This window comes from Dermacentor albipictus, chromosome 2, assembly GCF_038994185.2.
Source record: "Dermacentor albipictus isolate Rhodes 1998 colony chromosome 2, USDA_Dalb.pri_finalv2, whole genome shotgun sequence".
Classification (NCBI taxonomy): Eukaryota; Metazoa; Arthropoda; class Arachnida; order Ixodida; family Ixodidae; genus Dermacentor; species Dermacentor albipictus.
This window is the reverse complement of record NC_091822.1, coordinates 144567376-144593792: the sequence shown is the minus strand read 5'-3', so window position 1 is coordinate 144593792 and position 26417 is coordinate 144567376. Positions and strand designations below refer to the sequence as shown.

General features: G+C 45.3%; 2 protein-coding genes across 4 annotated transcripts in view; one reads left to right on the top strand and one right to left on the bottom strand.

Annotated features, from left to right (window-relative positions):
- Window positions 1–20384, top strand: part of eIF3c (eukaryotic translation initiation factor 3 subunit c) — a 36382-nt gene extending 15998 nt beyond the window's left edge. The window contains exons 14-20 of the mRNA XM_065435550.2: window positions 812–937; window positions 4656–4809; window positions 10391–10474; window positions 14072–14385; window positions 17842–18004; window positions 19794–19859; window positions 20295–20384. Of these exons, the coding sequence (XP_065291622.2) occupies window positions 812–937; window positions 4656–4809; window positions 10391–10474; window positions 14072–14385; window positions 17842–18004; window positions 19794–19859; window positions 20295–20323 (936 nt within the window). The 3' untranslated portion in view covers window positions 20324–20384. The remainder of the gene's footprint in view (window positions 1–811; window positions 938–4655; window positions 4810–10390; window positions 10475–14071; window positions 14386–17841; window positions 18005–19793; window positions 19860–20294) is intronic.
- Window positions 20385–21846: 1462 nt separating this feature from the next.
- The window catches only part of LOC135904613 (titin-like), a 71220-nt gene continuing 66649 nt past the window's right edge, over window positions 21847–26417 (bottom strand). For all 3 annotated transcript variants that reach the window (XM_070534055.1, XM_070534054.1, XM_070534056.1), the window contains one exon: window positions 21847–22003. Coding sequence is in view for 2 of the 3 variants with exons in the window: in XM_070534054.1 (XP_070390155.1) it covers window positions 21990–22003 (14 nt within the window). In the remaining variant the exon portion in view is untranslated. The remainder of the gene's footprint in view (window positions 22004–26417) is intronic.

Sequence of the window (26417 nt, the reverse complement as noted above, 5' to 3'; positions counted from 1 at the left end):
GAAGGTGTGGTGTCTCAAGCTGGCGCCAGTGTCTTGACAAAGGGGATTGTCTTTGTCAAAGCAAGGACTTTGCGCAACAAGTCGTGGCTCTGAATACAATTCCCCAATTGGCTCCAGGCTGAAGTCTTCTTCATTCACTGATCGCCATTATGGAAGGTTTTTAGTAAAGTTTAATTGAAATCTAATTGGTAAGGTTGATTTGATTATATGACCCTTTCACTGGAACATCGGGTCATGGGTGGGTCACGACAGTTATTACCCGTACGGCTGTGTAGGGCTTTCCTGCACTGCACAAGTGACGTCTTTCTGAAGATGTCACTCTTGTCAATGTCAAGGCGCCGCTCTTATTTGTCAGCTTCAGTCTTATTCATTCACTGATCACCATTATGGAAGGTTTTCAAGAAGTTTGATCAAAATTTCTTTGGTAAGGTTGGTTTGATTATTTAACCCCTTCGCTGCGACGTGGGTCACAGCAGCTGTTACCCTGTACGGCTGTGCAGGGCTTTCCTGCAGTGTGCAAGTGACATATGTCTGCTAGAAAGCATAAGAGAGAAAAATTTCTTTAGCTTGTGGTTTGACACGTCATGGTGCCATCTTTTTGCATCTTGAAGAAGTAGTAAAGTAGCACAACTCCCTAATGACTCAGTGGATGGTCATCATGCACAGGAATTGAAACTTCAAACGATGTTGCTATGGCAAGTGTGTTATAATTGACTACTTGCAACCTAAGGTTCATATTGTCTGCATTTGTGTAAAGAGATAATGCTTATGTCTGTGTAACTTTTTTGCTTTGTTTTCTGCTTCTGTCCAGATTATGTACAACAGAGCACTAGTTCAGCTTGGCCTTTGCGCATTCCGTCATGGAAACATTCGTGATGCTCACAATGCCCTGCTGGACATCCAGAGTGGTGGCCGTGCAAAAGAAATGCTAGCCCAAGTAAGTTGTGCATAGTTTCCCGTTTGGCTCATGAATAGTACAACCTAATGGAATCTTCAGATCTTCAGGCTTAACCCCTTACAGCATAAATTATTATTTCCTTGTGAAAAAAAGTTACGCAATCTTTGTTTAGGCCACATTCGTCTAAACCAACGTCACTTTTCTAAAAAAATAATTGATTGCGATTTGATGAGCCAAAATTGTTGCGTATCTTATACGGTACCCCATGCAGTTACGGGTATATTTTGCTACCATGCAAAAATACATTTGAATTGCAGAAAATGCACAAAAGTTATCTGAACCACTGAAAAATCTTGACATTGTTTTAAGAAAGGAGTGTATTTCTAACAGTTTCGCCAGTAAAAGTTTAATAAAAAGTTGATGACATCATCCTTGACTCAATTATTGGTAGCTTCAATACCTAGGCCATATCGTTTATTGACCTTGCTGTTATATTAATTTTTGTTTTGCGTAGTCTTTAGATGCTTCATGCAAAACAAAAGAAAAACTTCTTCCTCCCCATCCGAGTGTTCTTTGTTACTGCTCTTGTCCTTGATGCCTGGAATATGGCATGCCCCATGCTATCTTCATCATGAATACTGCTGGAATTTTCATTTCCTTACCTTTTGTACACCAATAAGGGTGTTAAGAAAGAGTAGCCTGTACAGACATAATGTTTTACTAACCAAATTTGTTCTTTCGCGAGGAAACAAATGACTTTCCTCCACAAAAAGACCCAAAGCTGCAAGCTGTATCATATAATATACAGCAAATAAACCGTGCCTTGCAGAACCTCCCAAATGTTTTTCTCAAATGAAACATCACAGTAGGCTGATAAACAGTAAATAAACCCCCTGATATTTTTTTCTGCTAATTTCTGTATAAATGAGAAAATAACCTGTTTATTTATTAATTTTTTACACAATGTGTGAAGAGCTGCTGTCATACATATTTTAATAGAAGAAAGAGCTCAAGAATTATTTCTAGTGTTAATGCTAAATTCGCTGTGTATTTAATTGCTAAGAGGACGTGGATTTCCAGCAAATATATAGGGTTTTCATGCTTTTTGGTTCTATTATTTTAGAAGTTCTTCAATGCATATCATGTATGACACACCGGATTGTAAGAGATTAACACATGTTACTGACTTTCTCAAAAGTCCTCCTATTCTCAAACAGCTAAGAGGTGTGTTACCAAGAGTACTATTGCTGATAGAATCAGGCAGCTGCTTTGCGTTTGCATATTAGGACTTGAGAGCTTTAGCTTATGTTGTAGCGTTTGCTCAGTGACTTCTTCTTACTCTGTCCGTTTCTAATGTCAAGAAGTCGTGCCACTGCTATTCCTAGTAAAAGCTTAGATGAACTATGATGCCGATGCAGTCATGTGCCTTTAGAGGGTGTAAGCTACTCCATTATTTTCTTGCCTGTTAGCCACAGAAATGAAGGCCAAGTTATATACACTTCTCTGTGTCCAGGTCAAAGTGATTAGCTAACTTCATTGATACATATGCGTTCAGGTGCTGCTGCTACTCCGTTGATTTGCAGACGCTTATTCTAAGTTCTGGCCATGGGATTAGTGCCGTAAAATTTTGATAATCTCAGTTCATATGAAAATTTGGTTAACTTATAGAACTTGTGCAGTCCCATAATTTGCAATGGGAATTATACCAGGTAGATTGAAAGCGGCAATTATCGAGTACATGAATGTCGGTCACAGCTTTGTTGAGTGTAGTGGTGGTGACTGTGAGAGGCTGTGCATGATTAGCGGGGCGATTCGGAAATGATTAGCGACGATCATGGGCGGTATACTCCCGGGCGATCACTTTCGGAGATGGTATCACTTTCGCAAGACTCTGAGGCTTGTACGGGTATGTCAGCATTTCTGGCTCTGTGCAAACCTTGTTATTTGCACACGGTGGCAAGACTTGTCCAACACAGATTCTCATGAAAGTGAAACTATCTGCAAAAGTGATCGCTCAAGAATACTGCCCCATAACCCTTGGTGCAGTGAACTACCGTATTGAGGAATCCTGCATCAATGACAACTTCGAGTATTTCTGCTACACGGTAAATAAACATGGCACGCTTGTGTTGTGCACTTTTACCCTTCTTTTCTGTTTTTGTCTTCTTTTTGGGTAATTAGAAAATTTCCTTAATTTGAAGATTTCTTGAGGTCTGATGGACTTCGAATTAATGAAGTTTTACTGTGTGTTATTTCAGCACTCACATCAGCTCTGTAATCAGCATTTCCATAATTGCTGCAGTTTCTTTGTTTAAGCTAGAACAGTATGTGAGTTACCGTATTTACACGATTGTAAGTCAACTTGAATGTAAGTTGACCCCCCCCCCCATATCGCGTGTGACAGAGGAAAAAAAAAGGGCATACCCGCGGGCGCATTCCATAACGAAAATTTATTAGTAGCTGGCATGGTCACTGGACTACTCCTCACTAGTGCCGCCATCGTCATTGCTGCTACGGTCCCGAAGCACGTCGCCGTCCAGCGAAATTCTGCATTTGCATAAATAAGTGCATTAGCATACATACTTATGTCCACGCCGAAAGCACCCAACCACAAAGAACTGTCAGGGAGGCTCTTTTGACATGTCCGGTTGGCGTAAGTTCGTTGTCTTTTGTCACCAGCCACTCATACTCGCGGCGGAGCAGGTCCTTAAAAGGCAAAGATCCAGGCTTGTCTCGTGACCATGTCGCATGTCACTGGCAGGGACGGATTACGCATTTCGGCGACATACGCTGTAAGCTTGGCCTTCAGCTCCGGAAAGCATCCTGACTTCGGCCTAGGGAAACCTCTTCGCTTGCTGTCACAGGTGAAAATTTTGCTGCACTGTCGTCACCACTCTCGCACCACCCATTAAGAAACATCAAAGTTGCGGCCCGCTGTGCAGTTATTTGTTTCTTCAGCGCAAAGGATGGCAGCCCTCTTCAACGCCACTGTGAACAAGCGCTGAATGTTTAGTGTACTCGGAGCACTCGTGACGACTGAGGAAGCACGGAAGTAGCACATGGCTGGCAGTCAAATCGAACGCATGAAACTAAAGAGCTACAGGGAAAGAAAAACATGTGAGCGGTGTCTGCTCTTCCATGAACTATCGATATTCCCCGCAAGCGCCGCTGTTCTGAGGGTGCCGCCGCAAATGGAACAGCGGCACTTCCATGAACTATCGACACCCCCACATGAGTGCCGTGTGTGCTGTAAAACTCTAAAGAATGTTGAAAAACCCTTCAGAAAAGTGAACAAACGCGCAGGATAGCAGAAAGCTACGGGTGGGGGCCTTGGAGCAAACATAAAATTGGAGCTACGTTGCAGCTTTTTTGATATCCTGTTGGTCTCGCTTTTTTTTTGTGGTGCTATGTTTTGGTTTCGATTGTAAGTTGACCCCCCCATTCAGATTTCCAAATTAAAAAAGAAAGAGGTCGACTTACAATCGTGAAAATATGGTAGGTGTGCCTTGCTTGCAAGGTGTCAAGCTTGCACAGTAAAATTTTCACGCATGGTGCTCACCCTCTTCTGTAGTCTTTATGGATAACTTGGAGAGTTGCTATCTATGAATGCATTTTTGGTCCAAAATACTTCCGAATAAACAGATGGGCACCGTATGTTGGTGATGCGGATGTTGGTTTTGTGCATTTGTCGTGTGATAGTTGGGTGGCACCTTTGACCATTCCTCCTTAACATGCTTGCTGCTGTTGTGTGTTGCAGGGTCTCCTGCCCCAGCGCAAGGAGGAGCGTACGAATGAGCAGGAGAAGATTGAGAAACGACGTCAGATGCCCTTCCACAAGCACATCAACCTAGAACTGCTTGAATGCGTCTACCTGGTGTCTGCTATGTTACTCGAAATTCCCCAAATGGCCGGTAAGTTAGCCTTGATAGCTGGTTGCAGCCACATTTTGTGTTCTCTGTTGTGTGGTTTTCCCCAGTTGCCTTTGAGCAAACCCCACTGGTTTTCAGAAAGTGCTTTGCACCCAACGTAGGCATGAAGGGTGTAGACAATGGCCCTTAAGGGGGGATGAGGGTCTTGAAAACTTTTTTTTTATTTCGTAACATATCTTCCTGAAAATTGGCATGCAGATATATCTTTGAATGCTGATCCCAAATATATATTCAGATTTTATATATCTCATCTATAAATGAAGATATTGCAAAATAATTCATCCCACATAGGTCTTTTCTTACGGGCCATTATGATAATTTCTTAATTAAAAAAACTAGTTTCAAAGAATGGCTGTCATTTCCAAGGGCCCACTGCACATCCTAAAGGTAAAGAAATTTTTAAAAAGTGATCATATAGGTCATGAATGAATAACAAAGTAGGAAGAAAAAAACAATGCGGGAGTAATTAGCTTACATCTGACCTAATTGCTAGTCTAATGGGTTTAATGAAAAATGGAAAGCTTTAGGATGTAGTTGAGGTTTTACTGAAAAAAATGATACCTAATTCAATAAAATCAGTTGATGCAAACATTATGAAAAGTTCCGTAAGGCAAAGGCATTTGATCGAAAAAGCAAAGCTGAGAAAATTGCATTCAAAGTTTTGCTTACTCTGCCACTTTTGTTTACCTATCACATGGAAAAATTTAATGCTTTAGCATGCAGCCCAGTCATTACTGAACACAATAACACCAAACTCAAAGAAATCTGTTCATGTAAAGATTGTGAAAACCTCTGTATTGCATTGGTACTTGGCAAAAAAAAAAAAAAGCTCAGAAAGTCGTCTTTACTTGCTGCGCCGACGTTCATTAGCTCGAACTTGCGGGAAGTCGCGGACTTCTTCGCCAATGAAGTTTTATTGTCTGCGTACTTTTCACGCCCCGCGCACTCCGCGCAAAACACCGCGTCGAAGCGTTGAGCACGCGAGCTCGGTTCAGCCGCGTCCGTCGGCACCGAAGCGGCGTTCGGAAACGCCGAAGTCGACGTTAGGCTTAGGTCAGCCGGCTCGGCCGCTTCCGACGACACGGAATCCGAAGCGACTTGCAGCGTTTCAAAAGTTAGCATTTTCGACGGGCTTAGTCCAGGCGCATCCACCGGCACTGCAGAGACTTGCGGTAACACCGAAGTTGACACCGATCGGGACTGTCCGGCCGCGTCCACCGGCGAAGCTGTTGTTGGCGAGCTCACTCCAGCCGCATCCACTAAGGCCACAGCCATATCTCTACGCCACAGCAGCTTGCGGCATCACCGAAGCTGTAGTTCTCGACGATGTAGCGCTCTTATTCCATGCGCGCCTCTTTTTGCTGACTGCTTTTCGCGTGCTTGCTTTCAAGCGCGCGTCTCGCGCCATCGTGACACGCGGAACAAAGACACCAGGCACGCAAAAGCAAGAAATTCGTGGTTAAAAGAGGCGACTCAATAGCCAAAATATCTACAAGAACGATAAAGAAAAAGGCAGAACGAAAAATACAAGAGGAATGCGAAAAATGACGTGCGCGCCGGCGAAAGCAGACGACGCGAAGGAGTCGAACAACGCGGCCGCGGTGCCGCGGCAGGCGAAGCATGCGTCACAGCCAATCAGAGGGCTGCGCCTCGGGGAGGCGCCCGCTTCACCCAATCAGCGGCTGTCTCGCGACGATTTCGCTCTTGAGAACGGGTGCTTGGGGTGCCGATCGCTCCGCTGCACGAGGGTCTACAGCGTGCCGAGGGGCGCCAGAATGGAGAGCGGGAAACCAGCTTTCAAACGAGACCAAGATGGCGCCGATCGGTTCGCGTCGCGCGGAGCTACGGCAGCTTGAAAATGAGGCAAATCTTCGCGCTTGGCGTTCAATTTCGGCTCACCGACGTTTCTAAATTGCCGTTTTTTTTATACTTCGAGTAGGAATTGAGCCATAATATTTTGTAGAGGCATAGTTGGGACATTCAAGACTTCAAAAACGCAATTTTTTAAAATTGCCATTTTTGACCATTTTTCGCGATTTCAAGACCCGCGTCCCCCCTTAATACTCTATTTACTCACATAATGATCAAGCTTTTTTGTTAAAAAAATTGACACAAGTTTAAGGGTGCGATCATTACGCTGTCATTTGCTGCAAAAAGAAAAACATATTTTCTTTTCATCCTGCATTTGCTGCGGGATGACAACAGGTCAACAGGTGGCTGCTGCTGTAACAGTGCGGGACAGCAAAACAAAAATGGTGGCCGGCAGAGCAAGCTGACTGCGTCGAATGCAATTTTTTTCTTCTCGCGAATACATTGCGAGAAAAAAGAAAATTTCACTACACCACTGGCAAGGCCAGTCTGTGCGACAGACAAAAGGACTGAGCATCACATTACTCGATCACCACTTCACGCGTAGCCGACGCTGACACTAAAGAGCAGGTGCCATACTGAAAAGATTTTGCGCCAAAAAACACAACACACACAAGAAAGACAACACCACGGGCACCCGTGGTGTTGTCGTCTTTCTTGTGTGTGTTGTGTTTTTTGGCGCAAAATCTTTTCAGTATGCAAGATCACCAACTAGCCCAGCAGTTAACTCTTCTAAAGCAGGTGCCATCCTCCCTGTTTCATTATCATGTTCAGCATTATTTGTGACCTGTCAAAGATACTGAAATCTGGAGGGTCATGGCAAGTCCGTGCGACATACCCCCCCACCCTCCCCTTCATCTGCCGTCCGTGCAAATGCATGCCACTGGCCATGACACATTCATGCCTGGCATATAAATCCAAAGCTACTCTTGTGATTGGTTGTGTGAAGTTGTAAAAATAGACTGACATACGTCTGGGAACTACTTACGTACTCGAATCTAGGCTGGCCATGATTCTAAGCCGACCCCCGAATGGCCGAAGCCATAAAAAATAAGAAAAACTTGCCTCGAATGTAGGCTGAACAAAAAAAGCGCGGACAGAATTCACAAAATGATAACAGCATTTATTTAATATGAACATGCCGAGCTCACTCTATGTTGTCACTGCCATTAGCCTCATCCCTATAGCCCAGACCTCGCGTCCGCGTGCCCATGCATGTGCAGACAGTGCGGCATTGCACTCGTCAAAACGCGGTGCGATCTTGGTGAACAGCTCCTCTCTGTTATTTCGCATTTTTCTTCCTTATCGCTGTCATCCCCTCATTGTGGCACACGCAGAAGCTGTTGCGTTCTCCAGAGTAGCGTATCCCACCGCTGCTGACCAGTTGTTGCGTCACCTGTTACTTGAAGCTCGACCAAAGTTATTATTGGGTAGCGTGGCGTTGTCGGCGGGCTGCAGGCGTCCGGTAGACCATGGCGCCCAGGCAAGGGCGAGACGATTTCTAGTGCAAAACTTGCACTTTTTATTCAATGGTTGGTGAAGGATAAGAAGAGAATGAAGTGAAAAGGTACATTGCGGGGCCGTTCACAAAATCCTAGGCGGGATCTTGCTCACGTCAACGTCACGTGACAGGCACCAAGTCTGGTTGCGGATGGGCGGCGGATCCCTTCTACCCAGTGAGCTTGCATGGGCCTGCCTCCAAGGGTGGCAACCCGCAGGTCTGGGATCGTAAGCGGTTGATTCCTTCTCCCAGGTGATCTTTCACGAGCTCGCCTCTGCAGGTGGCAACCTACAGAGTCTTGATCGGGAATAGGCGGCGGATCCCTTTTCTTTCGTGCGTCGTAGGTTCACGGAAAGGGCGTCTGATTGTGGATGGGCGACTGATCTCCTCTCCCAGGTGACTTTTCACGAGCTTGCCTCCACTGGTGGCAACCCGCGGGTCCTGGGGATCGTAGGTGCTTATCCTTCCTTTGAGGTGACGTTGGTCCGTGGAAAGTGTTCGTCTTAAGTCGCACACACACACAAAGGGCCCTGTAAGCACTGCGTGGGGACCTGCCAGACTGGTAACCACTCAAGACAACCACCGCATATTAGGAATCCACCCTTCGTTTCGATTAGGCATGATGGCTGAGCACCCTTTTTGCCCAGGGTGTTGCATGCCAAGCATAACAAAGCGTTTCCCTTTGCCCCTTCCAACGACGGGCATTTTTTTCATCGATGCTGATGTCCCTCCTGGCTTACTATGCCTCTGCGGCTAGCGCAACTTTTCGTTTGAAAGCAGCACTGTAGTGTGCCATTACGATAATGCCACACCGCGCGCCGATACATTAACCAACGTCGTATTAGAGCTGGTTCTAAAGTGACGGCATCGCTCATGTACTTCAGTTGGCTACTGGCCCGGCTAGTAGGGGCTGCGATACTGACTTTTCTAGATGGACGCTAGCTATGGACCATATTTATCATTGGAAGTTATAAACGGGCACATTAACCAAAAAAATCCTCGAATCTAAGCTGATCCTAGAGTTTTGTATCTGGTTATTTGGAAAGAACTATCAGCTTAGATTCGAATAAATACAGTATGTCAGGAGTGGGAGGCAGCTGCACAATGTGTCGCAATGATGGCAGCTGTGAACAACTTTGTTGCACTCTTGTGCAGATGCTTTCGCTCACGAGGAGATTGGTTGGCTTTCAGAGTGTCGCACGGCTGCTGCGAATAGGTCTGCATCGATTCAGCACCAAACCGTAACTTTAGTTGCCGTGGCCCGATGAACCAATGCTGATTAGGCCTAATGGCCATGGCAGTGTGGTTGTTACGTTGGTCGATGTGGTAATGGGCCGCGAGCCGTCGCGGAATGCTTGCTACTAATATGTTTGTAAGGGTGGCTCATCACTGCTCAGTCCAGAGACCAGGCATGCTGGCTAGATTGACGGCTGTTTACGGGGCATTAAATTTGTTGGTGTTTATCTAGCATGATCTGCATGCCTGTCAGTGACTAAGCGGCAGAATCTTTGCACATTCCCTTGCACTTCACGAAATGCATGCTGGTTTTGTTGCTGTTCCCTCTGTCTGCGTCGCGTTATTTTTTCGTTTGGTCCTGACGACCTGGGTGAACCTTGTACAAACAGAGGCAGACCTGGCTGATGCGGTGCCATTCTGTGAATTGCGGCGTTTGGGCACTGTGTGTGCGACCCTCGCATTAGGCCGACATTGGGGAGTGCTTGCTTAAGCGGACCGCAATAGTCGAGGTGGCCCGTCCACGGCGCTTCGCACTTTTTTTTGCACCGAAAATTGAAGTGAAATGCTTGCTTGGGTGGCATCAAGTATGAGGGGCTCCACAGTGCATGCGACATGTGACACTGTGCAGGTCCCTACCCCAAATATGTAGAATGTTAGAAGAATCAAGTACTCTAGGAGATGTTCGATTTGTAGATTGAATTAAAACGTTTGCTATTCTATTCGATTCAGTGACATTCGAGTATTTGCACACCCCTAATGTTTAATTGAGGTTGGCATTTATTTTGGTCGTGTACTTGTTATATTGTGATGTCCGTTGAAGTAGTTGACAAACTATTAGTCATTACTTTGTGGAAAAGTTGTTGATGGAAGACAATGATTATAAGTTCCCTTTGGTAATTGTGCTGCTATTGATGACAGCCTTTTAATGGTCTTGGGGATGTTTGCTTTTTTCTGCAGCTCACGAACTGGATGGCAGGAAAAGAATGATCAGCAAGTCGTTCCACTACCAGCTTCGGAACACAGAACGACAGCCGCTTGTTGGTAGGTGGCACTGACGGAATTTGTGGTCCTTGGTGACGGCCATTAGCCATTGAAATATTACTACAGTCGATGCTCGTTACAGCGAACCATATTTCATCCTTGGTTTGTTCTACCTATTTTATTAATGCAACGAAGTTTGCTTTTAATGGACCGTGCTACAACGGACTATTAGCTACAGCGGACAAAATTAGCGGCAATTTCTTTCAAAATTGGACATATAAAACAGACTTTTGCTATGTCGACACGGTCTGACAACTGACTTGCGAGGGTCAACCAACAATCGCGGCTCAATGTTGCACGCGCCCGCAAGGGAGAAAGGTGGGGCGAAAATGCGCCCTCTTTGTTCGCGCGCGAGGCACGGGGGCAAGCGAGGTAGAGGGAGTTCTAACTTCGGCGGCTGCTGCTTACGGCGTGGCCGCCGTATCTTGAAAGCAATCTGTGATGTGGACAAAGTGGTCGCCCACATGGGTGCCATATCTTGAAAAAGATCATTTATTTGGACAAAATGTGCGCCCGTGTGGACCTCTTCTTTAAAGCGATCTGTGATGTGGACAAAGTGTGCCCAATGCCGGTAGCTTCGTATGTGCTGTGCTTTCGAAGTTTTGTTGGCGTTGAAGCGAGAGCCAGCACAGAGTTCAATTCACTCGCTGCTGCTGCCATGTTTATCTTGCTTAATTTGCTACCGCAATTGATGCTTTGCCTTTTGGGCGAAACTGATTTTTTCTTTTTCTCTCTTTTTTTTTTACTTTAGACATCCGTCACTCACTCTTTGCAATAAAATTGTTAAGACATCGTGACGGTTTCGGAGTGGAGGCATTTTGGATATTATGGACTTTGGATAAAACGGACATTTTTTTGTTGGATTATCAGGGTCCGTTGTAACCAGAGTTAACTGTACAGGTTTTTGGAAAACTGTAATTAAGTGACAAATAGTGCAACGTTAAGCAAGATGGGAAGACGAAAGGCGAGAACAAGCGCTTACTGTCAACTGAAAGTTGTTTAAAATGTGTGTTTATATACTGACAGAAATGATGGAAAATTATGAGATGAGCAGGAAAAACAAATCTGCAGTAGTATCAAGAACAAAGTGATTAATGGATTGAGTAAACAGGATGTAACAATTGCTTGCAGCACGGGTTGCGAGATAAAAGAATGTTACCCCTTATGTCGACAAGACTGGAAAGATATGGAATGACCTCGAGAAGCTCTTGACAGAAAGACTGAAATGGCAAAGGTATTTGTATCCACAGGAAATATAGAAAATTTTATAGTTTGCAGCCACATCAGAAGGTAGTGTCCTTACCAAGGAAGGACTCTAACTTTGCAGTGCGTGGTGTTTTCATGTGCAATTGATTGGTCGGCCGGTGAACAGGATTTTTGCTGGGCTTTCAGAGTAATTAAACAAACAAAAAGCAGGTCAGCAGAACTACATGATATTGTAGTGCTCACTGAAGCAGTGAAGGTTAAGGAATCAAGGATAAGGAATCTGCGAAAAAAAAACAAAACAAAAAAACATTGCCTAATATGTATTCGAATAGATACGGTAATTCAAGGTAACATTAAGTCTCATACTTTTATGTTGCAAAATAATACTTGATTATTACACAAAGGGCATTGCAAATATGATCCTCTTTACCACCGAATTAGTGGAGTGGCACATTTCTTTAATCAGTGGCCACAGCAAACTGCCTGCACTCTCAGCCAAAACATAAAACATTGTATACTGGATAGCACAATGGTACACAATAAATACGTAATTTCAGGTAATTTTTCATCTAAAAGTGGTTGTGTTAAATGAAGTACAGTCAAACCTCGTTAATATGTGGTTGGCCGGGAACAACATTTAGGTGTGCGCTAAACGATGTACTAATTAACCTCCAATGCCACTTTAGAAGCTGCTTACCAGCCGGGAAAGAACTATGTCATGATGCTCTCAAACACACTCGGAGAGGCTTTATTTGTGGTTAGGCAGCAAAAAATAGGTGGTCTTCACTTGCCACCATGTTGGCTTTTCTGCGACATCTTCGAACTCGGTAAGGCCGCGAGTGAGTTTCTCCACGAGGCCCCGCTTCTCTGCGAAAGCTCACATGATGCTCAAAGCATGCGCCGCTTGAGATATTGAAGGGCCGTCGTCAACTTCCACATCGTCGTTGTCATTGCTTTCGCTTGAAGATGGTCAAGGTACGACGGTGGCAACAATGTCACCATCCAGGAACTTCGGGGATGTAACAACATTGACTTCTCGATAACCCGATAACGACATGCCTCAGCAAAGACCGTTGAACAGCATGGCAACACCGCGACTGCAAACACACTGACAGAATGAAGAAAAGGAATTAACGCAGGAAGTTCGGTGGGAGTTGTGCACATATGCATAAGTATTGTGCCACTTGCTCATCTCCACGTAGCCCGCTGTCATTATCAATGTTTTCGTTATCATTGTCCATGTTACCAACGACAGCGCTGCGGTGACACGAACTGGTGCGCATGGCGGCGTAAAGTGCATTGATAACACAAGCAACGAACTGCGTTTCGATCATTATAAGCCGTTACCGCTTATTAGCGCCTTATCCATCCGCGTCGAACCATTATGAACCGTGATCGTTCGTACACCGGCGGCGCCTGCGTATATGGCATGGCCATGTGGACCGTATCTTGAAAACTATCTGCAATGTGGACATGGAGTGTGCTGACTGCTCCGTGTGCTGCATTTCCAGCGCTGCGCGCTGGAGAGATACGCGCAGGCCCACATATTGAAAGTGATCTGCGAAAGGGGCCGGGTGCACCTTGTGCCGTCAGCTTTGTGAGCACTGTGTTCTCGCCGCCTTGTTCGCATTGAAGCGACAGTCAGCTTGAAGGTACAGTCGCTAGCTGCTGTGGGCTTTATCTTCAAAGCGGTCGTCTTACGGGACAGACGAAGGGAGGGACATTTTTCTTGTTGGGTAAGCATAGCAATGTCTACGCATTAAAAAAAAGTGCTTCTGCGCGGTTACTACTTGAGTTGGATTGGATTGAGTTTGACGGCGACGGCGAATTCGCAGTCCTACCGGCAGCTTCTTTGCATTACCGGAAGCGAACCTTGAAGGCCATACTTTTGTGCTCTGCAATGAGCAACAACTGTATGAGCAGGAACGGCGTCATGGTGGCCATGTTTAAACTTCACTCTTGCTGGCGGCTGGCGTCTGGCTGTTGCAACTTGAGAATTGAATGTCTGCACACAAGATTTTGCTGATTTTGTGCTTGTGCGTGTAGAATAAGAAAGAAAATGACACGCATTAACCGTTTGGTGGGCATTGAGCGACTACGGCTTGAGCGGTTGGCCAATACATGGGGTTCAATGGGGGTGGGGACGGGGAATCTTTGTGACTACGTTTAAACCGCAATTATACATCAAGTATTAACGAGGTTTGACTGTAGTTGCTTTGTACAAAATGCAACCGCTCTGTCAGGCGGGCAGAGCGAGACTTCTGTGACCGTACTATACCTGGATGGCTTACGCAGAGTTGCCTGCTAGGTATGATGTGGAGTAAGTAAAGATCTGCGTGATGCTTGGCTATAGAGTAGAATGATGCATCGTGTGGACCTGTTGCTTCCCAGGTCCTCCTGAGAGCATGCGAGAGCACGTGGTGGCAGCCTCAAAGGCGATGCGGGTGGGCAACTGGCGTGCCTGCTTCAACTACATCATCAACAGCAAGATGAACGCCAAGGTGTGGGACCTGTTCCACCAGGCGGACACTGTGCGTGCCATGATCGCTCAGAAGATCAAGGAGGAGTCGCTGCGCACCTACTTGTTCACCTACAGCAGCGTCTACGACTCGCTCTCCATCGAGACCCTGGCCGACATGTTCGAGCTCAACAAGTCTGTTGTCCACTCCATCATCAGCAAGATGATCATTGGGGAGGAGCTTATGGTGAGTGCACATATGCTTACTGGTTGAGGCTTTTTCTATTGACAGCACTGCACCAGGAAAGAGTGCAAACCCACAAATGGTGCCAACTCCTGTCCTGCCCTTGTCATTAGTTGGTTGATTGGTTGTTGCTGCCAGTTTGCATGTGCTTTTTACAACGGAGCTGTTTGCTTGACGGACCTATATGAATGAGCCATATGCGTGGTCTCGTAAGGGGGCTGGCTAACGTCCGTAGGGTGAACAAAAGAGATAACAAAAAAGGTAGTATGGCGCAGAAGAACGAAAGGACACAAGATTTCACCGTGTGCCTTATCTGCACAGTGGGGGAGTGCACCTGCGCTGGCAGCTGTTGCTGCCGGCTGCATCTACTGCTGTCTGCCCTCAGTGCAATGGCGCAGCAGTTGTGGCGGGAAAACTCGGGGATGTGCACCGCGGTAGCCATTGAACTGTGCAAGAACTGGATTGTGTGTTGCAGAGGTAGACCTTTGCAACAGTTGGAATGGTCTACCTCTGCAATGCACAATCCAGTTCTTGCGCAGTGCGGTGGCTACCGCGGTGCACATCCCTGTGTTTTCCCGCCACAACTGCCGTGCCATTTCATTGAGGGCAGACGGCAGCAGACGCAGCCGGCAGCAATGGTGGCCAGCGCTGGTTGCAACTCCAACAAAAATAGCAAAAACGGGAAGCTCACGCACTATGCTCATGGCCGAAGAACAAACTGTGATCACCATTGTTTCAAAGTAAGTTAAAGATTATTTATAGATGTACATGTGTGCGTAAGTGTATGACTTATGATGGGAAACCTAATTGCTTAAACAGCTTCGCTCGCTAATCCGCCACCATATGAATGGTTCGGCTGGAAATATTTTCGTTTATTAATTCTTCGATTCACTCCAGCATTATGTGCCTGCAGGTTGTGGCTGCCTACATTAGTGAGTTTTGAACTTGTCCATATTGTTAAAACAGACAAAAAATGTTCATGTGTCCCTACGCACCATAATAGGCACCATAAGTAAACACATAGTCGATCAGTGCCATTGTGATAGTTTATAGTGATTTCTCTTTGTTAACGTACATCTTATGGTGAGCACAAAATATACTAAAAGCCGAAGAAATAAACGTAGGGTTGTGTAAATATCAAAAATTTTGTATGCGAATCAAATACAAATGCTTAGCTTCGAATATCGAATAGAAAATTGAATGATATTCACCTGCATTTATTAGTAAGTTTGGTTATTTTAACATGTTGGAACATTGCAATAACACTGTCAGTGGTAAAAGATTATGCTAGTAAACCATTATACTAGAAGAGTTTCTACAATGGCTCGTGTTAACTTGGAAAATTGAGTAATTCCCACTAGCTGTCTGTTCTCGCCTACCTGTGCCTTATAGTACATCAAATGCCTGTAACCTCAGAGGCATTTAACCCTGTGCCAGCCATCACACATCGCATTTGCTGTCAAGCAATAAGCTTGGACTGGTGGTAGTGCTGCAGAAGAGCACATCCTCACTGTCTGCAAACCCGTGCCTCTTACTACTGAGGCTGGCTTTACTGCAAACCTTCGATGCCCATTGACTAAGTGTTCTTTACACAGGTGAAATTTTGCCTGCAGCACACTATTATCACAAAATTCAGCACATCATCAGACAAATATTCTTAGATGGAGAATGCTAAGAATCATACTTGCTCCCGTACAGCCAGCAATATATTTTATTTGTTTATATTTGTATCCAATCGAATATTCAGAAATGTTTGAATACAGTCGCCGACCGTTTATTCGGACCTCATGGGGACTGCAAAAATATCCGAATAAACAGGTGTCCGAAAAGCAGATTAAAAAAAAAATAATAAAAAAATATGAAATCCTTTACTTCCATGCACTTATTCGGGCTTGGCACTAGGCTTGAAGAAATCGTGAATGCGCCGTTGCATGCTGTTCCGTTTACGCGCAATCAGATAAGCCCGGATCTCGGAGAAGGTTGTACGGTCACTATAGGCGGCTGAAAGCACGATCACTGCTTGTACACGCTCCGCATACGACGGCAGCGTAGCACATGGTGCGTCATCTTCCGACTCGGAGTCATCGTCCGGCGGTGGAGCAGGAAACCTGACGAATGGTCTCGCCGTCGTCGAGTTCTGCGCATGTCAGTACAGCAATGTCAGCACCTGTGAAACTGTCAAATGAGACGGTGTCCGGAATCGAAATGCAACCACTGCGCAGGTCTCCGCAGAACATTTTCCGCATCAGTAGGGAGCACATCGGAAGGCGACAAATCCTAGGCCTCCGGCACCCGCTTGCCGGCTTTCCCCAGCACAGTGCGCGCGGGCACTGTCGGCGCCATTAGACAATTGTCGCAATGTTTCTGTATGCCGCGTTGGATCACCGGAACCTCGACACAGCGCACAAAGCAAACACCACCATGACACCATTCGCACAAACGAAAAACGTGGCCTACTCGCAACGTCGTGCGCGAAGAAACAAATCGGCTGCTGGATTGTCTTGACATGGCTTACTAAGCTGAAACCGGAACTGCTGTAGAGCCACTCTATTGAACCAGCCAGAAACGATGATGATGAGTGGGGATTTGCAGTAGCGCCACTTCATGAAGCAGCAAGGAGGCTCCGTTCAAAACAAAAATGGCGTCCAGCAAGTTGAACCATGCACCGGTCAGAGTCGGTGCATGGTGCTCTCGATCAAGTTGGCTCAAGGAGTGTCCAAAAAATCAGACGAGAGTTTGCAAGGTGTCCGAACTTCAGGCAGTTGTTATACCTTATGATCTATGGGGAGAATGGCGGTGCCGCGAAGCAGACCGAATAATCGAGCATGTCCGAATTTTTGGAGTCCGGAAAATCGGTCGGCGACTGTACATGGTGTTTCAATCAAATAGAAATATTAAAAATATAATATTTGATAGTATTCAAAATTTTGAATATTAGCACATCCCTAAATCAGTTTGTATAGGAAAGAGTAATGCTTTCTGCTATCTACTGTTAAAACGTTGCAACAAACACTGAAGCTGTCATCAGATCTCGCTCTTGAAGTCTGTAAACAAAATGTAGAACCTTAGCATCTGTTGGAAGGGCCCCTCTGAAGGCACAATAGTGGCCAACATCAAGTCTAACTAGAGTGATAACTATGGTTCTAGAAATCTCTTGAGATTCTTACTGCTGCGTCAAGAAGAGATGCTGGCATCACTCAGCTTCTTTTGCCTCGGTGCTGCTGTCATGATCTCTTGGGCTGCAGCGCATGCTGCAGCTACTGCATCGCGAGACAGTGCTGCTCTTACTGCTTGCACTTCATCATGGTCTCTGTGGCGTAGTTTATCTGAGCGGCTTTTCTCAAGAATGAAGGTCTTCGGTTTAACGTTGGCATGGCAAGGTTATCATGACATCAAGTTATGGTGATGTCACGAATACACGTGGAGAGTCTGTGTTGCACCCATTGCTGTTATATGCAGGCATCCCTGGATGAGCCCAACCTGATGGTGGTTCTACACAAGACAGAGCCGACGCGAATTCAGGCACTGGCCTTGCAGCTCTGTGACAAGGTCACCAACCTCGTCGACTACAACGATCGCCTGCTCGAGATCAAGCTGGGCTCCTTCTTTGGCCGTGGTGCAGGTATGTTTCAATCCATTCAATGCACTGGTGTGGCATTGTGCACTTTGTGCCTGTACTGTTTGATGATATTTTTGTTTCCCCATCTTGCAATCGTGTGCATATTGCAATTGATTGAAATGATTTGTGTTTAGTTTCCAGAAGTAACATGCCTTCCCTCTATTTTCAACTACTTCAGCCTCGATTTGTAAAAGGGGCACACATGTTTTGCTTTGTGACCGTACTTTAAATCCTCTCTCCTCAGAGTAGTTTCTTAATCTTTTCTGTACAATTTTTCTTTTGCTTGCTGCTTTATTATATTTAATGATTATGCACTCTTTACTGTATATCAGTGTTTCACAATTTTCTTTTGCGGTGCATAAATGGCCTTCATTTTGCTGTCATGGGTCTTGTGGTTTCAAATTGTAAAGTGTGGTGCTTTGGAGACAAACCCAGTCAGTCGAGCCTTTCTTAGTCACACCAACTGTATGTTAAGTAAAATTTGTATTGAACAAGCTTTGGCATTGAGTGAAGAGCAATTTTTTCCTTTAACAAAAATTTGCCAGACCATGCGATGAAAACAAAAATCTCGACATTGACAGTAGATGTACAATGATGTCGTCATCAATCCTTTCTTCTTTTTAAATTCCATTGTAGTATACAATGTGCCAGCTTACAGCATTACTGACCTAATTGCAAGTACAGAATTTTAAATGTATAATACTGTTTTAAAAAAGCATTTCTGTTTGTGTGCCTTTAATACCCCTGTCGCACAGGTACCCGCAAACTCCTTTGAACTGCGTCGTCTGTAACTTGAAGGAGATGCGCTTCGTTGTCACACGGTCTCCCTTCCTCTAAGGAAATCTAATGGAGCTTTCGTTGAATGGAGTTCAGCAATGACCATTAGTGATGTACAGAGTACTCCCTTTTCTAGGTACCTACAGCTACAAAGAAAACTGCGCTAACAAAATTGTCATAACTAGCTCGCTTATAAATTTCAGCAATATTACTTTTTGTTTCTTGTGTAATACACCATTTAATGGAAGTTATTCATCTGTTTTTAAGGACGCCAGCGTCTGTAGCCTGTACTCCAATGCTTCACTATGACGCATGGGGAAATGTTCTGCCGTTTCGTTTGTTTATTTGTGTGCCCTGGGTGGTTCTGCATCACAGTAAGTGATTCTGGCACCTCGTCGTCCCTGTTGCTTGCACTGGCATCAGAGGAGTGCAGCGACAGCACCCTTTGTAGCTACAATTTCACAGCACACAGCCACAAATTGTAGTAGTCAGTTCCGCACTGGTTGAACAATGTGCACACATGCACCAAGATGCAATGCAGCCAGCATCGCTTTCAACATCGCCATGCTTAGAGAATAAAAGTCTTGTGATAACCCATAGCACACTTTCTCGTTGGGATTTTATTAAATTGGATACTGCGTTTAAAAAAAATTGCAGATGCTTTCAGGGTGACTCCATATATGAAATTTTCGTCTGGGGAGATATGTGCGGCAGTGCCGTTGCTGTCCCACGCAGCTTCCATTGAAAGCTCGTACTGTGCTGGGGGACGTGGTCGCAACTCTCTTGTCGTAAATCTCCATCTGGGAGTTTCATGCACAACGGAATTCGCAGGCGCCCATGTGACAGGGGTATAAGTTTGACTAGGTATCTAATGACTACTGAATGTGGTGTTTATTCTGACTCATAGCTTTTCCTTACAACTCTTAAGGGTGTGAGTCCCTTAGTTCATTAGCATCTATTCATAGACTGAGTAAGTGTAGTGTGTTGAGAAACATGTATAACTCTGCTGCTGCAGGCCCTCAAGGATTCCGGGACTCCGGATACCAGAAGGATGGCTATGGCCAGCGCGAGCGAAACTGGGGTGCGTGTTGGATTTCTGCCTTTTTCTGGTTTTACCGTCTTGGTCAAAGTAAAGAGTAAAGTTTCTAATGCAGCACACAAGCATTGATTAAGCGAGATATATTAGCCACGGTCTGGCACATACGTGGTGTGCAAGCTTGTGGTATTTCCTTTGAACAAATGGGTTGGGCTAGTGTACGGTGGTGGCTTGCAAACAATGTCAATGAACCTGAAGGACAAATATGGAGACAAGAAAATCGCAAGGCTTTGTGATGATCTCGGCATCTCCTTATTAGTCCTTCATGCTTTCTGGTGCTGTTTTCATGCCATGGAAGTCCAACTTTATCCTGATGCCATCACCATCTGTGGCCTTGTTTATGCATGAGCCTTGCTGCAAATGTTTCAAAAGCCTTTTTTGTTCGAAGGCTAAGAATACGTTGTTTTTTTCTTTTTACAGGCCGAAGACAGAACCAGAGGAACTATTGAGGCGGTGGTTCTTGTGGATAATTATTGTTTGCTAAATAAACTAGGAGGTTCTGCCGAAGAACTTGGGTCATTTTTTTGAGCACCTAAAGGGGTCCTGAACCAGCCCTCGAGTTAGGTGAAACAACGTATTCCGTGAATAGCATATGCTACTGTGAACATATCAGCCAAATTTTGCACTTGTGCCCATTGCAAGGGGCTCACAAGTTGAGTCTGAAGTCATTCTCTTCTCAAACACGCTTTCTTCAACAGACGCCTTCTCTTCACCCTTCTTGGGGCCGCCATATTTTTTATATGGCATATTCCCATACACGGCTGCTATTGTCCAATAGCGACATCATTCAAGAAGCGCGAGCCGATTGTTGTCTGCTCATGCTTGGCCACACCTGCCCCTATAGGTATAAAATCTTGGCTCCACTGCTTTTAGGGATTTCGTAGCCATGTTGGCTCGCGTTAATATCAGCTAGCCTCAAACGATGCAAAACTTAAGCCAAGACCACATGAACGCTTCGCCTGTCGCGCCTCGCTATGAATAGCGTTCATCATTTACAAGGGACGTGTGCCAGTGTGCGCTTTCTCAGCTGCTCCTAGCTAGATGTGCTTAGTCTTGAGCTTCATATTGGGTACTACAGTGTGCTCAATATGTATGCGCCTACTATCAATGTCCTCTGCTCCTTCGGAATGAAGAACATTGAGAGCGAATGGTAAAGGTAAATGCTGCGCTCTAAGTATCTGTGCTCATATTCAGTGTTTTTGAAAAATTATTTCAGTAATACAGGCAAACCTCGTTATAACGAACATGGATATAGCAAATTATGGGATATAACAAAATAAATATAAGAACTTGCAATCAATGTGTAGCGAATATATGCTTATAACAAATATCGGATGTAACAAAGTTATTTTTGTGTCATATTTGACCTCGTAATGGGATTCAACTGATATTCCTGAGAGGTAGCTTACTTCTTCAAGGGTGTTTTTGAGGCTTCAGAGAAATTTGGTTCAGGGCCCCTTTCAAAGAGTCTGCTAGTGATCACTATATTGCTGGCGCTTGACACAGTTTTGTCCAGCGATGTTTAATGTGTTCACTGTGGCAGCACATATTCAAGTCTTGATTTCTCGAAGCTTCCTCAAAGTGGGGACAGACGGCACCACGCTGCACAAGATCAGAAGCAACAAGAATTTTTTCCTTTGTGTCAATTTTTAGCAAAGATACTGCTTGCCTACTGCAAGGGAGGCTTCCATTACTGCTCAGGGGGGAATAACTGGCGTGACCCTCGATGCACTGAACACTGCAGGTTTGGCACAGCTATATTGGAACTCTGGATCTGTCTAGCCGTTCTGGCTTGGGCACTGACAGGCTTCGATCATGCAATTGGAACACGTGTGCTGAAGTTTTTGAGTAGGAAGTTTATTAGTAAAATTCAGTTAATAAAAAAGCTTGTTGGACTATTTGTTGGACTAATTTCTGATGCTTGCCACTGCTGTAGATATTGTCTTGAACCTCCTTTTTTAAGCAACCTGTGTGCGAGTTGAGAGTGCAGCAAGTGTGCTTTATTGGAAATTTATGCAAATAGGAAGGAGCTTTGGCTTGAAAAGGTTGATTTGTAAACCGATAGACAGCTGTTTGGGACAAGGCCAAGTTCTTTATTCTTCATAGATTTCCAATTCAGTAGTCTGGATCTGAAAGAAAGAACAAAGGTACAAGGAACTTGATAGATAGTAACAACGTAGTGAATATTAAGTGTCGTTACTGTTGGCTCGCTAATCTGAAATGGTTAAATGTACCTTGGCACACATCGAACCAGCAAGTACAGTATAAACTGGAACATGGGTCAGCCTGTACTATAAGTCGACCCCTGACTGCGACTTGGCCAGATGACGACTTACAATGCGCTAAAGACCACTATACAACTACGAGGGGTGACTTTAGCTGTTCCTTTTTGGGAAAAAAGATCTCGACCTGTATTCTGGTTTATACAGATATAAGAGCATTAAGATAGTGATGAGGTTCCGCATATCTGACTAAAGATATGGTGCCGATAATTTGAATGCATTATAGCGAGCTGTGCTGATAAAATGTTTCAGCTTCCATAGAACATACACATGTTAACACAGTGCTTTTGTGAAATAATAGAACATCTGAGTATTTTTCATGTTGTGCAACTGAATTTAGCTACATCGAAGTTGTGCCCCATTTTTGTGTGGTCTGTTCTGGCATTTCAGTTTTACACTAACAATAGTTAGATTTTGCCAGTGGCAATGCTTGCTATTTTTTCTACACAGCTCCACACAAGAGGGGCATGTATCGTGCACACATCTGTGTAGCTGTGCTCACTGCAACATGACAATGCAGTCTAACATACAAGCTCACTGTCACAACACCTATCAACTCCACTCCCCTCTACAATGACTTTTCGGGAATATGAGATAAGGGGGTGATGAAAGCCTATCTACGAACATATTTCAAGATGCACGATTTCCCACTTACAATGGCTCTGTTTTTGCTACTTCACAGCAAGGTCACATTTTTTGGCTCTGTTTGCATGGCTCGTTAAAAAGAGAAAAGAAATAAGTCTTGTAACAATTAGATGGTAGCTAAGCCAGAGACATGGATTACATTTGCCATCGGAATATAATGCAGAATCTTCTTTTAAGATTGTTAGAATGAAAACGCAGGTCACTGTATATTTTTTGGCTGCACTTTCAGCTGCTACTAGTCTGCTACCTTACCTACCCCCCCCCCCTTCTCCCTCTCCGTCCCACGCGAGACTAGAAGGGAACAGTGCAACACCCACCTCCAAGGGTGACTAATGACTTTATTTCCATCCAGACAATGATGGCGGTAGTGAGGGAGAGAGCGAGCTTAAAATGGCTTGACTAGCTTTCTTTCCGTAAAAAAAGGGACACCACAGTTTTGTGTGTATAAACCTACACCAACAAATTGAGAAAGTTAAACGGTAAGGTTGGGTTTAGGGTGTTGCTTGATGGCAACATGGGCCGCTCTGCCACGAAGCCACACCTCTAAGCAAAATTCACCGCTTTCCATAATTTTGTCATTCTCCTGAGAACCCCACCATCTGCCCACCACCGCGTGTTGAAGCTCCCTTCTTTAATGGTCGACAACTCGTCCTCTCTTCGGGTTGCCATTGCGCGTTTTGGCTACGTTAGCGGTGTTTCTAGTCTAGCGAACAGTGCCTGCGGTGTCAACGAACATGGGGCGGTATCCTCGGGCGATCACTTTAGGTCATAGTTTCGCGAGATTTCGCGTGACTCGGCACTGTATGCATTGGCCATATTATGCTTCAATCATGGCTTCAACGTGCCCGGTGCCTAGCCGCGCAAAATCTCTCGAAAGGGATATCAAGCAGGGTGTCGTAACTAAATGTTTTTCGTTCTGGTTTTAGTTTCGTTCCACTGAGAAACGCTACGTTGGTTCTGCTCCAGAACGGGGGGAAAAAGATCCGTAACGGTTTATAATGGTTTTGGTTCGCATGCAAACATTTTCGAAGCAAAGTGAGGATAAAAACAGTATTTATTATTGCGATAGCAATTATCATGGATACGGTAGGTGCATTTCTGCCGTCGCCGTCGCCGTGAGGTTCTGTATAAAATCTAAGGGCGATAAAACTATCGCCGCACGCCGTATGATGTATGTGCGAGTGAAAGCTAACCGAGGGTGAACCGGCGAACGCGGTTCAATCTTATTTCAACAACAGGCAACCGCTTACAGAACTCGCAGTGCCGAACGGAGGCGGTTCTGCTTTTCCGATTGGGCAGCACACACGGCGATCCGCCGCTATCGAGCCGGCGGCGCCATCTCACCGCCGCGGAGAGTGGGGAGGAAATTGGCAATTATTTAATGTGTCCTCCGAGGTGGGATGAGGAAACGGGCGTAGAACTGGTATTTATTAGAGGTCACACACTCATTCGCTCACGAACGCCTCATTGTGGCCGCACAAGGTTGGAATGGGAAGTAAGGGAACGAAACGCTGTAACTGTCTTTCGAGTCACCGCAACGGCACTGCGCCAGGTGAGGGAGGTGTAGGGCAAGAGTGGAGACGGGAGAAGGATAGCCAGGCGCAAGCACTGCCAGAGGTGACAAATGCCTCTGAGGAACGCGTCCCGCAAACGGAGAAGCGAGAGAGACGGCCGAGAGGCCGCCGTACAGCCACGCGATGCGGAGACGGAGTGAGAGCCATGGATCACGTGCTAAGCGGCAAGGAGCACCCGCCGCCGGCAGCGCGGCAGTGCCGCGACAGCGGGAGAAGGGGCGGCGAGGGCGGAGTGGATGGTAGCGGCAAGAGTCACTGCAACGGCGTTGCGCGGAGGAAGGGGGTGAGAGGATAGGCGAGAACACGTTATCCGGCTTTGTAGGACAAGGGGAGAGCAAGACTCGCGCCGCGCGCGAGAGATGGCAGCAGGAACGCCGCGCAGCTGCGCAGCTAGAGCGGCGCGTGGATCTTGGTTACGGCGAGGCCGACGGCGACGCGAAACGCGGGAACGGGCGCCAAAAAGCTGCGCTCTAAGACGTGTTGCATAATTTTTGTTGTTTCGGAATTACAAAGCGAGAAATATGACAGAATAAATGGTACCACCGCTGCTATATAAGCAGTGTTTTCTTTCTTTATGGCGATAGCGATTATGTGGACACTCCAAGCGAATTTTTGCCGTCGCCGTGAGGTTCCGTATATATTTAGGTATATGTATCTTATACGCCATGTCATGCATTAAATGCAGGTTATATTGCCACACCACTCTCACAAATGTTCACTCTATACACCCTTTGGGGGGGCTCATCTTGTCCCCAAACAATAATCGTCATCTGCCTTTCTTGCATTTCCTCTCTTGAAAACTCGGCGCTCGCTACTTTCCTGTCGAGAATGCTGTGTCAAGCTGATAACGCGCAAGCTCTGCGTGACTAGGAAGTACCGGGATCGCAGCGTTAATAATGCTTTCGCATTCCCACACGTAAACAGTATCTGCCAAAGTTTTGTAGGCCGGAAAAACGTGGGCAATGCGGGCAAGACAGATGACGATTATTGTTTGGGGACAAAATACAACCAAGAGGGTGTAAACTTTTTTTGGAGTGTTCCACATACCACGTCTTACATTCTTGACAAAATTATTCTTCAGAATTTTGAAAATGGCAGCCCACAAACTACTGTTATGAAAAAAAACACCGACAGCGCATGCCTTTTATCTTAAATCTTATCAGAATGAGAGAGAGAGAGTGAGAGAGATGCAAATGAGAGAAACGCATGGAAACGATAATCGTATAGCGAATAGTCTTTTTGCGTCCCACAGACGCCGTAATGGAGGTCTACGGATACCTCCGGCATCGGCCCACGAAAGAGCTTTGAAACATACACGATACGTAAAAGTGGTGGTAAAGTCGCTAAGAATGGAAGGAGAGAAGGGAAAGGCAACTACCGATTTCAGCCAGATGGGTCTATACGTGAAGCCAAGGCCAAATGGGTTTGTTGCCTAGGCCAAGGGGCCGCAACACACCAAATGCCTGCTTACGCAGACGTCCCTGCGGATGTTCTCATTGTTGCCCTTCCTCTTCTTCATATTATTATCATTACTACTAGTAGTTGTAGTGATGGTATTAGCAGTGATAGTAGTAGTAGCAGTAGAAATAGTGATTATTAATTAATAAAGTAAGTAGTGACTTTATTTAATAAACATATGTGAAATCGCAGATGACCCCTAGCACAACAGCTCGTTTTTACTTAGTCAGCTTACGTTTACTTAATTCACACTGCCACTACAGCTACAAGCCTTACATGTCGTGTAGTATTCTAACATGTTGCTATCGCATTCATTTTTTCGCCCTCATGGTGAAACTGTGATATCTTTTTTTTGACAATACAGATTTTTAAAGATAAAATATCTATAAGCGCAGCGTACGTGGCGTGTTTTGCAGAGAAATTCCTATAGGCGAGGTGGACATGCTCTGCCACTAAAAATGTGAGCTTAAGAAGACTAATTATCAAAATTTTTAAAACTTCTTTCTTTGTGCCTTGGGGGCACTTGCTTGCATTGCGAATTTGAAAAGCGGTCACCTTTTATTGCACACTTATGGTTTTTAAAA